General features: G+C 33.5%; 2 protein-coding genes across 3 annotated transcripts in view; one reads left to right on the forward strand and one right to left on the reverse strand.

Moving 5' to 3' along the window:
* The window catches only part of LOC134538720 (2',3'-cyclic-nucleotide 3'-phosphodiesterase-like), a 42,183-nt gene extending 33,596 nt beyond the window's left edge, over window positions 1–8,587 (reverse strand). Inside the window, exons 1-2 of the mRNA XM_063380170.1 lie at window positions 8,407–8,587; window positions 891–1,198 (exon numbers count right to left, since the gene is read on the reverse strand). Of these exons, the coding sequence (XP_063236240.1) occupies window positions 891–1,180 (290 nt within the window). The 5' untranslated portion in view covers window positions 1,181–1,198; window positions 8,407–8,587. The remainder of the gene's footprint in view (window positions 1–890; window positions 1,199–8,406) is intronic.
* A 459-nt stretch (window positions 8,588–9,046) lies between these two features.
* On the forward strand, window positions 9,047–13,663 carry LOC134538722 (2-oxoglutarate and iron-dependent oxygenase JMJD4). 2 transcript variants are annotated; one of them, XM_063380177.1, is made up of 5 exons: window positions 9,047–9,433; window positions 10,064–10,212; window positions 10,557–10,705; window positions 10,800–11,067; window positions 13,215–13,663. In XM_063380177.1, the coding sequence occupies exons 1-5, from the start codon at window positions 9,199–9,201 to the stop codon at window positions 13,656–13,658; spliced, it is 1,245 nt and encodes a 414-aa protein (XP_063236247.1). In that variant the 5' UTR covers window positions 9,047–9,198; the 3' UTR covers window positions 13,659–13,663. The 2 variants fall into 2 exon arrangements, with proteins under 2 accessions (XP_063236247.1, XP_063236248.1); XM_063380178.1 differs by lacking the exon at window positions 10,064–10,212 and having other exon boundaries at window positions 9,067–9,433.
* Window positions 13,664–15,670: the final 2,007 nt, after the last annotated feature.

Consider the following 15,670-nt stretch of genomic DNA (forward strand, 5'->3'; position numbering starts at 1 on the left):
CTCTGTCAGAGCACGCTAGCACCGCAACCTGCCTGAACACATAGCTATGACAAATTCATAACAAAACTGTGCTAAATGAAACAGTGATTCTCCTACGTACATACATACTTTATTTTTAATAAAAATTGCAACATAAGATTAACTACGAAAGAATTGCTAAGAGGGACATTAGTTTTTTGAGTAAGTAATGATGTACAGTGATGACACATGTGCTGTGATGATACAAACATTAAATCCACCAAACATCAAGTCTTACATACTCTAACAGCATTTACTCTGCTTAAAGCCAGCTATTTGTTCTGGATATCAATTACATATATTATTAATATTTTTAAAAAAACTTGCATGGTTATAAAATTTAACTAACTAGTAGAGTAATCAGAAAAATAACCACAATCACAAGGAAAGCAATTGGTTAAAGCTATAAGCAACACAACAAAACAAGACGTTTTATTTCTTGACTTCCACTTTTAAATGGGAACAAACTTAACTGATGTTTTCAATAGTCAGTTGGCTAACAACAGTTATAAATTATTTCCTCGTTTTCTGTAGCTATTAATTAATTTGTGAGCAAATTTTATTATTAGCCTGAAGGTGATTTAAATACTTCCATAGACAATGCACAACTTATTAAAAAATTAAACCAAAAGCACAAGGCAATTGCAGTTCAATTTTGTTCAGGTGTAGATTTGACACAAATAACAACCAGGAAGGATTGTAATCGGCTACACCCAGGATTTTACTGAAGTTTTGATTAGCATGACAACTGCAAGCATCATTAAAACTTAAGTACTTTACTTTCACAAATTTTTTTATGTTTTGGCAAATAATTCTTAATATACAACATTTTAAAAGTTAGTAACATCTATTATAAGGACTATCACACTGACCTGTTACTTTGCAAGAACAGATCATCGGCCGAGCACAAAACTGAACCGGGGTATGTGCCCTTTATGGCTCTCGCCACCGTGGACTTCCCACTGCCCGGCAGGCCCCTCAATATGAAAATGACCCTCGAGCCAAACACATACTCGACAGTACCCTTGTCATCGATGAAGGGATACTGCAGGTACTCGGGGTTCAACACTTTCACGTTCTGAGCATGGGAGTAGAACTTGGTGCTCGTGATGTTCACGGGAACCGGCTCCACTCTATCCAAGATGCTGGTCGCCTGCCCCATGACTGCTGTCTCGAGAAACTGGAAAGAAAAAAAAAAAAAAGTAAGCCACAAATTGAAAAGCCATGTTACCCAACCGTTACGTACAGTTTGCCAATTCCAAGCACTTTCCGACGTATCTGGGCCACTGCAGGAAAAGATAATCTACCCTGCCACCATAAAAAAAAACAACAATTGAAGACAGCACATTGCAAAACGAAGCAGTAAATATCTTGACACTGACGACACCCCCCGGTGGGCCGTATTTTTCCCCGACACAAACACAGATATCTATTGTCACAGGCGATACTTCGAACAAGATTGCTTATCTCTCACTACAGTACAAACAGCTCCAGGTTCTAACACAACCTGTCAGGTAAAGTGGTTTCGTCGAGAAAAAACTGTTACATACAAATTATTTATGGCATGGGTGGTTACTAGTGTGTTACACGTGCAATATGCAAATGAGTAACTCAATAACAGGCAGTTAAATGGGCAAAAAAAATTTTACTTTCTTTGTTCACACATTTTTAGACAAGCCAAAAGTGTTTAACACACACTTGAGTAAAAACTTATAAGCTCCTGATACTACCAAGTCAATTTGGAAAAATTAAATTATAAATCTTAATGCCAGTAAGATGTCTATATCAAGATCTGTCATTTGATCAAAGCAATAATGGCTGAATAACTATGTTATTTTAAAGGAGTACCTAAGAAATCCATATTAAGTGATTTTTTTCCCCTTCTTTTGACACTACCTACAGAAATATTTGGCAAGGTGACATTTATTGAGATAGGGTTTATGATACAGATGGTTAACACAGTGGCTTAGAAACAAGCACAACTTTCATTACAGCAAATACAAATGATTCTGCGAATAAATGATAGTTCACAGATACAAAAAAAAAAAGACTCAGAAAATAAAAATTGTGCATGCTCTTACAAGGTATTACCTTATATGAAATTTGCAAGTGAATAACAATGGTTAGTGTTTCAGTAAATTTCCAAATTCCCTACAAAAAGCAAATGAATATCATCATGTGCACAGTACGTGCATAAAAAGTATGCATTATTCTGTGGTCTTGAGCATAAGTGGACTCTTATTATTGTTTCAATTTAATCTTATCTAGGCTACCTATGTATGGGATATTGTTTTCCTCATAATCAAATGTATTTAACCCTTAGCCGGAGACGTGAAAAAATTTGACATATCTGGTGACGTGGTGCCCCTCAGACCCCAAAATGTTTTGTAGAAGTTAACTGATTAGAAATTATTTTTGTTCCATGTAAAATTATTTAATGCATTTTTTATACTTATTAATTAAATTAAAAAATAAATTAGTAAATAATTATTTACCAATTATAAAATACAATTTTTTCCATTGGTGCTTGCTCAAATAAATCTAAAAATGCCTATTTGTAATAATTGCTTTTTTAAAAAAAATAAGCAGATGGTAGCCTAAAAGTTTTATTTGCTATTCAATATAGATATAGTGACAAAACAAAATCTAGAAAACTTCTATGAATAATAAGACTTTTTCATAAAATCTACAACAGATAAATTTTCCCAAAAAAAGAAATTACTTTTTTCCCCTCCAAATATTTTCCTTGCATAACCAATGCTTAAACCACAACAATATATATAATCGAGCTAACTAGAAAGCACATGCATACTTATATATTTTGAAAATGCCATTTTTACATAAAATATATTAGCCGAACATTGTTTGAAAAAATTAAATTTGTACGAAAAGTCACATTTGTTTGCTCTGCAATCATCACACATTGCTTTTCCACACACACTTTGATAACTTAAGTCACTAAAAATATCTTTCAACCACTTAGAAATAGTTTCGTCATAATCTGGATCGCCCACACGTACACATGTTCGTTTAGAAGCCTTTTTATCACTTCTGAGATAGAAATATAACTGGTGACGTGGTGCCACTACGACCCCAAGTTATCTTTTCGACCTGATATCTAGCTCCAGACAGCGTAAACAAATCTGACACTACAGGAGGAGACTATGTGATATCCAAGCGAAAGGTAGATGGTACCACAAGCAAGTGCCTTTAACTGCACATAGATGGCAGCAAGTTAAAGTTTTGCTGGGGTCACGGAGACCCCACGTCTCCGGATAAGGGTTAAATGTGATAAAATATCTAAAAATTAGTTTAGTTAAATATTATCAAAAAAAAGTTGTGCTAGAATATTTTATATGTAAAATTTTGAAATTAAATTTTGCTGTGTTAGAAAAACCATTTTGCTGGTGGGATACCAAAATTTAACAGATTTAAAAAAATTAATTTAAAGATTTATCATGTTGACCTAAAAGTTTTATAAAAATGTATATATATTCCTAAAATTAGAAATTTTCTGGAAAATTTTGCTGGTAATTTCCTAGTAAGAATCCCAGTGTTAAACCAGATAAACCCAAACCTGACAAGAGATAATACCAGTATGTGTTTAGCGAATACTTTTGCTTAGTAAGCTAATTATTCTAAGAAAGGGGTCTTGTTTAACAACATATCATATAACAAATATACTAGTTTTCACGGGTGTGACAGTTTTTAAATAAGTACGGAGATTACTTTGATTCAAGCCTTTTCTGTCAGTTGTTTTAAGACTGCCTTACATGCCCTATCAGATATTTAATTTTCTTGTCATCGTACTACTATTTGCGGGCTTTTTCTGCATATTAATTATTTCAATTTATTATTATTTTTATTTAAATTTGAATTTGTATCATGAGAGCGAGTTTTCATTTTATTGTCTGGAATTTTCTCATAACACACTTAATAAATACTATCCAATAGCAGTAAAAGTTTATGTGAGTGTACACAATTATTATCACTTGCATAACCTGTCAGAGCATTTAAAAAAATAAATAAATAAAACAAAAAAAATCTGGTGAGAATATTTTGGGCCCAACTACAAATGCGAGAGAGCTATTAAAATGAATTCACATGAAAAAAAACCTTATACAACAATAACAAGAAAACAAAACAACCAACTCAGCATAAGCCCAAGCTTTAACACTTATAGTTCTGAAGATGGTACCAATACAATATTTTTCTTTTTCTTTTCAGATATGTAGTATAATTAAGTGATGATGTGCAACTGACATGCTCGGTTCTGCTGAGAAACAGGGGGGAGGTGGGAGAATTGGCGAAGGCTGCAAGGAAGAGGCAAAAAGGTTCCAATCATGGTCCGCATGTGAGGCGAGTGTCAATAAAGCTGAAGTTCAGAGAACAAAATATGACCACCAGTTAGGACCGGAATCTCCTATAAAAAAGTGTGGGAGGAGGGAAGTAAGTGAGATGCATACCTTGGATTTTCGGACATACGTAAAATATTTAGACAAATAATGAAAATTGTAAACAATCCATTTTTTTTCATAATATATAAATTGAGACAATTTTTTGTAGTATTTCTATAATGCTTTGATAAGTTTAAAAATATTTTCATCAGTAATACCAAAATCAATATATTATTTACATAATACACTAATTGTGGGCTAAAATCAGTCACTCCATTTATATGATGGAATTTGATCAGAAATATATGATCTTAACCCCAAAAACATTGAAAACTTTATTCAAACAAACAACAGGGCTACATGCTCCTTACTGTGTCTGTGTCCTTCACCTCCCTCCCACGCCTACCCATTCGACTGGGTTACATCACTCACCATGTCCAACATACACTAACGATGAGCAGGATAGCAAAACACACAGTGCAGTACCAAATCTGTGGCCCTAATGTCGAACTGCTTTTCCGTCAATAGAACTGATGAAACATAACAAGAATCATGAAGTCAGCACTTTGTTGAAGTGCAAAAACTGCAATGCACTTTGTGGTAAATATGTAGAGTCGCGGTATATGCGAAAAAAAATGCTAAAAATCCGAAAATACTTTTATTCTATGCTCTTTCACTTCCTCTTTTCAAATCAACCGGCGGAGATAAGAAATTCAAAATACTTTAGGGGATATCGAATTTTTTAATTTTCATCACAATACCTGCGTATTCATGCTGTGATTACCATTGTTTCTTGTTTACGAGTATCTATTATGTTTCTTATTGGACAATTTTATCACGTGAAAGTTCCGTGATTGGCCAGTATTCAAATGAACCAATACGTGATTATTTATTTATTTATTAATGTTCCGTCGGAGGTATCGCGACGTAGGTGAACGACTACATCATTTCCTTCTAATGGCAAAGGAAATGTACCCGCCTTCAACTTAGGTGGGCTTTTAACGTTTCTAATTTCAAAGTCTTATTTTTTATTTGGATATTGTTGTGCAAGTAATAGGTAAAAAAAAAATTTTACATGAGTTGTTAATGTTCATAATTTGTTCGGGTTTGTTAGGTCAGGTCAGTTACATTATAAATACTTTAAAACTAAAGAACCATTGAAATTAAATCATATTAACTTTAATGTACGCTTAGTTTGAAAGTATTCATAATGTAACTGACCTGACCTAATCGACCATTTTAGTTCCTACTGTTCATCCTTTGTCCCGGTTTGTTTGGTCAGGTCAGTTACATTATAAATATTTTAAAACTAAACAGCCATTAAAATTAATTCACATTATTTTTTATGTCAGCTTAGTTTGAAAGTATTAGTAATGTAACTGACCTGACCTAATCGACCATTATATTTATTACACATTCACGAACACACGGCAAAATAACAAAAATGGCGTCGTTCGAATGGTTGTACAGGTCTTGTATTGCTAAATTAAAAAATTCGATATCTCCTAAAGTATATGAAATTTCTTATCTCTGCCGGTTTTAATGAAAAGAGTAAGTGAAAGAGCATATAATAAAAGTAATTTCAGATTTTTAGAATTTTTTTTGCAAATACAGCTACTCTACATGTTCAAAATTTAAAAATTCGATATCTCTTAAAGTATTTGGAATTTCTTATCTCCGCTGGTTGATTTGAAAAGAGGAAGTGAAAGAGCATAGAATAAAAGTATGTTCGGATTTTTAGCATTTTTTTTTTCCGCATATACCGCTATTCTACATATTTACCCACTTTGTAGCCTTATGTAGGTACCAGTTTCATTGACTTAAATGTTCAGTATTTTTTTAATACATTAGCTAGGTCAGGTACTAGATAAAACTATATTTATATCTAATACTTTAAAGAAATGTATCTATCCCTTCAATTACCATTTCTAAACTAGCAAAACTGCTATCATTCACATCAGGTGATTTTGACTGTATATTATTAAGATTTTTACCAATGATGGGCCTATGTACAGGAAAAAAGAATCATCCTATATCATTACTAAGTCTTCTTACTAGCTCGTCTGCAACTTCACTCATGAACACACTCTCTGGGTTGAACTTTGGTCGAGCAAGTGAAGATGAAGACTGGTTTATTTACATGGCATTTCACTTACCAATGCTGTTTTTTGATGGCCACTGAGATCAATAAACATTATGCATAACCACACAATAAACAATATTTTTATGGTTTCATTAAATTGTTAATAAAATAATAGAATCAAATAAAATCTAGAGAAAAAAGAACATGACCTTAAGAGAAACCTCTTGGAATGTAAGCATATTTTATTTTCCCTGTGTAATCTACGCTCACCAATGCTTGTAGACTTATTTCTAGTAAACTGGCCCAATGTAACTGAAGCTTTAATCAGTGGTTGCCACCAGCATGCAAGTGTATCGTAAAACTGTATAAGTTGTAATAATGTCGTAAATACCCATACATTCTTATCACGGGTGGGACGAATGATGGTAGTATTTACCTTCCAAAGCAATAGAAGTCCGAAATTTTAAACAATGCCTCATTAAAGGCACATTTCTCACATCTTTAAAACTATTATTAAAAATATGAAGTAGATTATTTGTTGTTATTGTAACAGTTTTTTAGTTCCAGTGGGTTTGCAAAGGAGGGGGGGAAATTAGATCACCTCCATCACCCCTTCTGTAGGACCGCTACTTAAGGAAACCAGCAGCAAAATAGGGGTTTCACAAATATTAAGGACTAATGAACTAGGTTATATCAAAGGGCAAATGATTTTTCTAGTGCATTATAAACAATAATAGTGGTAAACTGAAGTATTGAGTATCGTAAATTACTCCTGACATCTACTTAACTTCTTTTCAGACTGTACATTATTGTTATTGTAAAGAACTATAGAATTCTTAACATTTTAGTGTATTTTGCGATATTCAAGTAGTGGTTTCCTTATTTCTTTTTTTGTAAATATACTATGCATCCAAGTTTATCCCTAGATCCTGATGGCTTGATTGTGTATATATTGATCATGTGGTACATGATGCTTGCTGTTTTAATTAAGTACCTGCGTTAAAAGATACTGGTCAAATAAAAACTTGAATATACCAACAATACATATTATGTCACATCTTGTGGACATTTTTTCCTTTCATAACTAATTATTACACTTCATTGATATAGCACAAGTTTTTGTAATGTACAGGATCTTTTAACATACTACTAAATTAACAAATCAGGCATCAGGTACCACAGTATCAAAATATACACGATCATGCAATCAGTATCAAGATATAAACGTGGATACATAAAATGGAACTATTAATCATATATTTTTAAGGTTCCCTTCCCCCCACCCAAAAACAGTTTTCATGTTTGTATAATAAGAAATCAGGGCTGGTAATGACCCATATTTTTTTTAAAATTACATTACCAATAATGCTACATAATTCTATTGTGTACTACTCCTACACAAATTTGTTAAATTTTGAATAAATTCTTTTTTTACAATATAAACAAATTTGGTAAAAAAAAATTACAAGGGTTTATCTTTTTCATTTCCATAGGCCTACAAGTGGTTTTCAGCTTCACACTTCCAAGCTCCAAAGCACTTGGGAATTAACTTGGTTACAATTGCCAATTTCGGGCTGATATTTTAACTATTCGACATTGGGGTCTTTACCTAAAAAAAAAAAAAAAACGCAACCTACTGCGTAGCGACTTTAGGAATCCACCCAAAACTTCTCAACTAATTTATGACATACTATTTAAACCCTGCCTAATATATTAAAATAAAACACTGCAGTAGTCAAAATTTTCAAATTAAAACCGAAACGCATGCAAAAATATCAACTTATCGATAAAATTATATCATACTACAGTTCATGCGAACAATCAAAAATTTTCCACTACCTATATAATCAAGCTAACATGGAATTTTCCATTACAACAATAACTAAAAACTTCTAACAACAAACTTACAAAATATGTAATTCAATATTTATATCCGCCGCAATTCCTCACAAGACTATTTGCTTTGATAAAATTACATAATATTGAATATCAAATATTCATATTAGCTTTAAATTCTCTTTCTTTTGATAATCACGCGGCAACCTTGAACAGAATCAACAGAATGACACCAAGCACAGTGGCATAGAGTACTGTGCATAAACATCGATCGATTAACGTGAATCTAGAAACGTCTACAAAAGAAGCGATCAAACATTGGAAAGATTTTTTAAACTACATGTCCAATGCCGACGATCAGTGTGGCGTTTTGCTGGTAAAACAAAAAAGAAATTTAAAAGAATTTTGACGAATTGATTATATGCTAAAATTTTAGATACAATATTTTTTTTCGTACACATTCTTTTCTTTAAAACTGGCTTTCAATATGTTCTATACTTGTAAAAAGTAAAGACATAAAACAAATTGAATAACTTTTAAAAAAATGCTTGCTTCCTTTGGAGAACCATTTATAAAAATTAACGTGACCATGTTTACATCTGCTAAATTTGACAATTTAAGTGGCAAATAGTAATGCGATGAAAAGTCTTATATGCAAGTGCAATTATTTTTAATATATTTATCTTAATTATATCGATACTGGCTAGTCCCTACTATATTACGGGCACTGCGCACTGATATGGGAAAAAGCGATATGTTGTGATAGTCCCGTAAAATTGTCGCGACTTTACCGCCTGTAGAAAATTTAAGTTAAAGTGAAAATGTAGTTATATTATATCAATTTCAAAAATTCATGATTTTAGAATGGATGTCATTGAATTAAATTGCAGTTCTTTTGAATTTACTAACGAGGATGACTTTGGTTATGAAGTTATTCATATACACAAAGCTCAAAGTTATGACAGTTTTTTTAGAAATATAATGTTTCTCAACAAACCATGTCTTCTGAAAGTTCCGGATCTCGTAAATAGTTGGAGAAGTAATATTTACTGGGTGAAAAATAATAAGCCTGACTTTCGTTACCTCAACGACAATTATGGTAAGTGTTGCTTTTTCTGAAATTAAGTAAAACTGGTAAAAGAAAATTCTAATTATTTTTCGGGGATTGTTTGGGTTCTATAGTTTATCCATTTGACTGTTCTAAGATTTTGCAGTATTAGTTTTACATTGTTTGAACGTCAATAAATCACCTTCCCCTCATAGTAACACTTCCTCTCAGACCCCACCTCACCTCTGTACTGCAAATCCTTTGAAGCTTCCACCCATAAACTCCCCTCTGCATCCTGCTCCTGCTCCTGCTCCTGCTCCTGCTCCTGCCTTTCTATCTGCCTCCTACCCTAACAATGTGCTCCACCCAAAGTCCGCTACCATCACGTACCCGTCACCATCTAAGAGCAGTAGATAACGTATACAGGTTTCTTTAAAAAAATTATGTTTGTCATGAAAATATAATAGGTATTTGTGAGAATTTTGAGACTTTAACTGATTTTATGTATTATTGATGTAACCTACTTTAAACTAACCAAAATTCAGTTTGCAAAACATTAAAAACAACCAACAGAAATGTAATAAAATGCCATAACAATCAGACAAATGCATACAAAATTGCATTGGACCTTAGATTTGATGAAATATGTTAACACCTTGGAATGGTTTTTTTTCTCTGTAGGCTCGGCCATAGTGCCCGTAGCAAATTGTAACGAGAAGTACTACAATGCCCAAAAGAAGTCTGAAATGAAGTTGTGCGAATTCTTGAAGTTTTGGGAAGCGTACTGTGATAAAGATTATCCATCAGACATGTCCTTGTTGTACTTGAAGGTAGGGCATGTTGTCAGTGTGTGTTGGAGGATGCTTATGAGGTGTATCAAAGTGGAGTTTGAGTTAGATGTGCTGTTAAACAGAACCAACCAGAAAAGCAGGTGTGTGTCTCGTAAGTCACCTTTTCATTTATGTCTACAAGTTTCACATCAGTGTATTGAGCAGGAAAATGTGTGCTCGGATGTGTGTGTAACTGTGCCAGTATGATTTCAATGTTGATTTGCCGAATCATGTAGGCTTATTTCTGGAAATACTTTTTTTTTTGTCAAAAATCTTAGGATTGACACTTCTGTGTTTTATCTTAGGTAAAAAAAAAATTTTAATTTTTTTTTTTTCCTTATTAGGATTGGCATTTCACCAAGGACTACCCTGAGGAGAATGTGTATAGAGTGCCACAATATTTTGCCTCCGACTGGTTGAACGAGTACCTTTGCAATCGCCCAGATCCTTCCGATGATTACAGATTTGTGTACATGGGACCGAAAGGATCATGGTGAGGTTCAAACTTGTTGGTTTCCGACTCGCATTTCAGCGTGCGTTTGCACACGCTAGTTGAAAGTGCGGTCAGATTGCCGTTGTGGTTTCAGGACGCCGTTCCACGCAGATGTGTTCACTTCGTTCAGCTGGTCCGTGAACGTCTGTGGACGGAAGAAGTGGTGGCTGTTCCCGCCAGGCGAGGAAGCTTGTCTCAGAGACAGACATGGGCAACTCGCATACGACGCCTCGGCACCTGAGCTCAAAGACAATGTGTCATTTCCCAACTACCACAAACTCGGAAAATATTACGAAGTTGAACAGAAGAGTGGGGAAGCGATTTTTGTACCATCAGGCTGGCATCATCAAGTTTGGAACTTGGTAAGCAATCTGAACTCATCCTGCATGATTAGGTGTAGAAGCTTAGGACTAAAATGAACTCAGTCCTGTCTCAAACATTACTGTAGTTTTAACTTAGGGTAAAAAAGTAATTGCACATAAGGATCATAGTACAATTTTAATAATTGTGGGCTGAATTACAATTTTTTAAACATTTTTTTTTTTCCCAGTTAATTATTTACTTTATTGTCTTAAAAATATTGTCATCCAGATTTATGTATTTTTAATTTATTAATTTACATTCTGTTGGGCATAAACTCATTACTACTACTTTTTTGTATTCTTTTAAACTTTTACAGCATGAATTCATATGGTACCTACATGGTATTTTATATAGTAGAACTTTGAGTTTGTCATATTGCTTTTAATATTTCTGGTGCTTTATTTTAAGTTTTTATTTTTATTTTATTAATTCGTAAAGATAAGATAAAAATAGTAGGTTGTTTATTTGCCCTGGGTGCCTTATCATTTCTAGGTGAGCGAGTGATCAAATCACTAAATTATGTTATACCATTTGAAATAATATACTATAGCAGCATGATTTTATTTAAACACATAATTAATGCAAAGATTTTAAACAGAAATATATTGAATCAAGTTAAAAGTATTATCACTGTAATAAATTTAAAAGAATTTATAGGCCTCTGAAAAATATTGTACACCTATCCCTCACTTAGCATGACTAATTTGTTCCTAAAAATGATCGTGTTATTTGAAATCGCGTATTCTGAAGCATTAGTTTCCATAAATAGCAAGGCTAATTTATTTAATGTGTTCCAAAATTGTGTAGGGAAATATACTTTACGTCATATAAATGCGTTGAATAACACTTAGCTATAAATATGTCACACCATTTAATATGCCTCCCATCGCACGTTGTATGACAAATACGACACTGCGTAACGGGAGATACATAGTTATGTACTTTATCGTCATTCGGCTGGCTGACTTGCCCGCCCGGGCGTGACCTTTAACTCACATCGCGTACCTTTCCAAACCATCATTTACTGACAGTGAAACCGATATTACTGTTCGGTTAGTTACATTTTAATTTTTCAAGAATTAAAGTACTTATTCGCGTATCGCCACCTGGTTCAGGCCAATGATTATTTTTTTCATTGCAACATTCATTTAACAACCCTTTCCACGTGAATCTGTTCATTTCTGCTCCGGTATCTAATGTCAAATATATTCCCGCTAGTACAACCAACAGCATCAGACTTATATCAAATTTGGTAAGAGTCCTTATTTCGTACGATTGTGCGCACAGTTGACTTGCTTAAAACTAAAGTGCGAACAACATACGCATGGCCTTTATGACAATCTGCGCACCGTAATACTTCTAGTTTTGTCTCAAATACTTGAACACAATGCATTATGAGTGATCAAGCACGTACAGTTACCGGCAGCTGAATGGGCAGACGTTGCTTTTGTTTGAGTGAATTCCCTGCCACTGGCTAGACTGAGTTCACGGCCCGGTTTGTGGCCAGGCGACAACGGTACGACATGGCGGCATACGCGCGGACGTAAAAACATTTGGTCCTTTACACTCCATAGCAGCAATTTAACTTGCCATAGCTGATGTTTGTACAACAGCCGATAGCGTAGACAGACCTGCGTGTGGATCTCTTCCCCCCCTTGTTTGGCTAACTGTATCCCACGGCACATCTGTTGTTTACAGAAGTTTAAATAAACTTCGTGAAGTCGTGCTCGATTTTTTTTTTGCCCACCGAGATTTTGTGCTAACTAAAATTTACAGACGTTCTATTCAAGACTGGGGCAGTAAATTTCACATCGCACTAAATGAATCTGTGCAATATGAAGACGTGCTAAGTGAGGGATAGGTGTATAGGAAACTGCCTGTTATAAAATAGTTGAAGATTACTAAAGCTTCAAAATTTTACATTCACAATCACTATAAAATATAAAATAATACTTTTAAAACAAATTGAATCCACAGATTATATGGGGACTGGAGAAGATTTTTTTAGTTCTAGGGGTTACGTAAAGGAAGAGTGAGAAGGGTGTTTTTTATTGTCAAAGCTGTATGAGCAAATATTTTTCTTCAAGAAATAAATATACATGATATTTGGATTTAAAAAAAATAATTCAGGTTTATTTTTTTCCAGGAAGATACAATATCAATCAACCACAACTGGGTGAATGGTTGCAACATAGATTCCATGTGGAAGTCGCTAAAGAACAACTTGGCCGCTGTTAAGAAAGAAGTCGAAGACTGCAAAGAAATGGATGGTTGGGAAGAACATTGTCAAGTTATGCTGAGGGCAACCTATGGTATAAACTACAGAGAATTTTTCAGTTTTCTACACTTCATAGCCAAGGAGAGACTACGGTTTATTGAGGAAGATAAACAAATTAGTTTGTTTGGAGATTGGTTGCTGGGAAAACATCATGCAGTTTTTGATCTCAAACAGTTGAAGAAAGTACTGGATATGTTGATTCGTGATTCAGATGCCAAAGCTCTTGCAAGTTTCGAAAAACAAATTTATGAAGCATTAAATTTAAGTAGTCAGATTGAGTTGGCTGTGTTGAAAATAAAATATAATAGGTAATCAAACTCTCATTTCATTTGTCTTACTATTGATATTTTAGTTCCTTATAACTTAAGTTTAATTTTATGTCTAAAAAGTGCTATTGTCACCTAGCGCTCCATGATGAAGTTCCACTTAACGTTTACAGTAAATGTTCTATCGTCCCTGATAAAGTAGGGAAACAAAGGTACAGCGAAAGGTCTTTACTCCTGTATTTTTGCATCATGGCTATGCCAGGATGGTGATTTTCCTGGATTATCGTACTGCAATATAGTTTTAACAGGAAAACGAAAGAAAAGTTAGTTTACTGTACAATAATTATGTTCAACCCCTTCAGTTGCACTTAAATTCCTAAGATATACCTATATTTTTTTATTATTGTAACTTAATTTTTTTGCAGATTATTTGTGTGGTAATAATCTTACTTTATAATATTCATTAATAATTATTTCATAATTAATAAAAAAATGTTTTTATTTCAAAACTATACATATTATGATGTCCACAGGGTTGGATAAACTCTATTTACAATTGAGATATAACTTGTCCACTTTAGTTGACAAATATATTGAAAGGGTTAAAAGAAGTTGTAATCAACTGCTCTGTAAAAAGAATAACTAGAGATGAGTAATGGTCTTTGAAGAGCCATTACAGAAATTTACCAGTGAAATTTAACCTGCTAGAAAACAGGAAACACTGTACTAGACAGTAACAACATACTCTTGAAAGAACAATAATTGCAGGTAGAGCAGTAATTTGATGTAAGGTAAATCGTCAAAATCCACTTTAAAAAAAAAGTGAATATAAACAGCTTGATTTTTCCAGATTACCGAATGTGTTGAACCATAGAATGCTGAATTAAAGACCTTTCACTGTATAGAATTAATATAGACTGTGCTAGATATGAGATAAAAAATATTTGTACAGTATAAAGCTCTCTAATCTGGCAGTTGTGTCGGATTTGTGATATTACCATTTTATTTATGGGTATACCAAAAAAAAGTAATGTATAGTACAATGTTATTTGAAACAAGTTGTAATAAGAAGCTCTACGGATGTACAGTTATATTTTTAAACTAATTTGCAACCCACTGGAAAAAATTGGACCGTGAGAATTAGCAGAGCCTAAGAATGCCGGATTTAAAGTGCACACTGTACATATATCCCTGAAATTTTTGACGTGACGTCTAATAAATCGAACGCCGGCTATCTCTCTTCCACTCGATTGTAACCACCATCAATTTGACTTTTCAATCATGTTTTCGTCGTTTGAATTATTAATATTATGTAATTTAACGATCGTCCACCGATTTTCAACACAATCTGTACAGTTATTTAAAAGTAATGTTGAATTTTCAAATACGTTTCTGAACGAACAATGGTGTTTTACAGTTACACATAATTCAAATTACACCCGGGATCTTTTGCACAATGTTTTAAAAAATATTGTTACACATTATAAATAAGTTTGGTGTATTTGGGATGCGTATTTGTTATAAAATCGTATCATTAAAACGAAATAATATTATTCCCCTACGGTTCTGCAATCTACGTTGACAGACTCGAACCGGACGCGAACCGAACGAATCGCGCAATCTACCCGCTTCCGCAGCAACCAGGCACTCGTTAATACATATTTCCCTTTGTTTATCGCGAGGGGCGTTATTAATGAATTATAAATAAAATTTTGTGCCCGGGGCCACATTTACATATCATTTTGAGCACTGGAAGACATAAAAACGTAAAATATTATCGACTAAGACCACAAGCGTCTGGGTTGGAGATTAAAGCCGAAATTCTTTCTTAAACTTACTAATACTTATTTTATTAACTGCAAGGGCAATTTTTATTAAATTCTACGTTTAATTTCACAACGAACAAACTTCTTCGTTAAATGTGTAATTGCGAAAAAGCGTAAAGCATTCTCGACGATCTTGAAGTTAAATAATAAATAGCAAACATGTACAAAAGTTAAATTTAAAATAATCTGTTCGTTAAAGTAATAAACATATTTGAATTAATGAGTGCAAATA

This window comes from Bacillus rossius, chromosome 14, assembly GCF_032445375.1.
Source record: "Bacillus rossius redtenbacheri isolate Brsri chromosome 14, Brsri_v3, whole genome shotgun sequence".
NCBI classification, from domain to species: Eukaryota; Metazoa; Arthropoda; class Insecta; order Phasmatodea; family Bacillidae; genus Bacillus; species Bacillus rossius.

What these genes read in the sequence shown, in the direction of transcription:
- LOC134538722 (XM_063380177.1), top strand. Translation starts at nt 9,199, where the DNA reads ATGGATGTCATTGAATTAAATTGCAGTTCTTTTGAATTTACTAACGAG. An exon ending in TTACCTCAACGACAATTATG is followed by an intron (nt 9,434 to 10,063) that starts GTAAGTGTTGCT and finishes TTTTCTCTGTAG; the next exon opens with GCTCGGCCATAGTGCCCGTA. An exon ending in ATGGGACCGAAAGGATCATG is followed by an intron (nt 10,706 to 10,799) that starts GTGAGGTTCAAA and finishes TTGTGGTTTCAG; the next exon opens with GACGCCGTTCCACGCAGATG.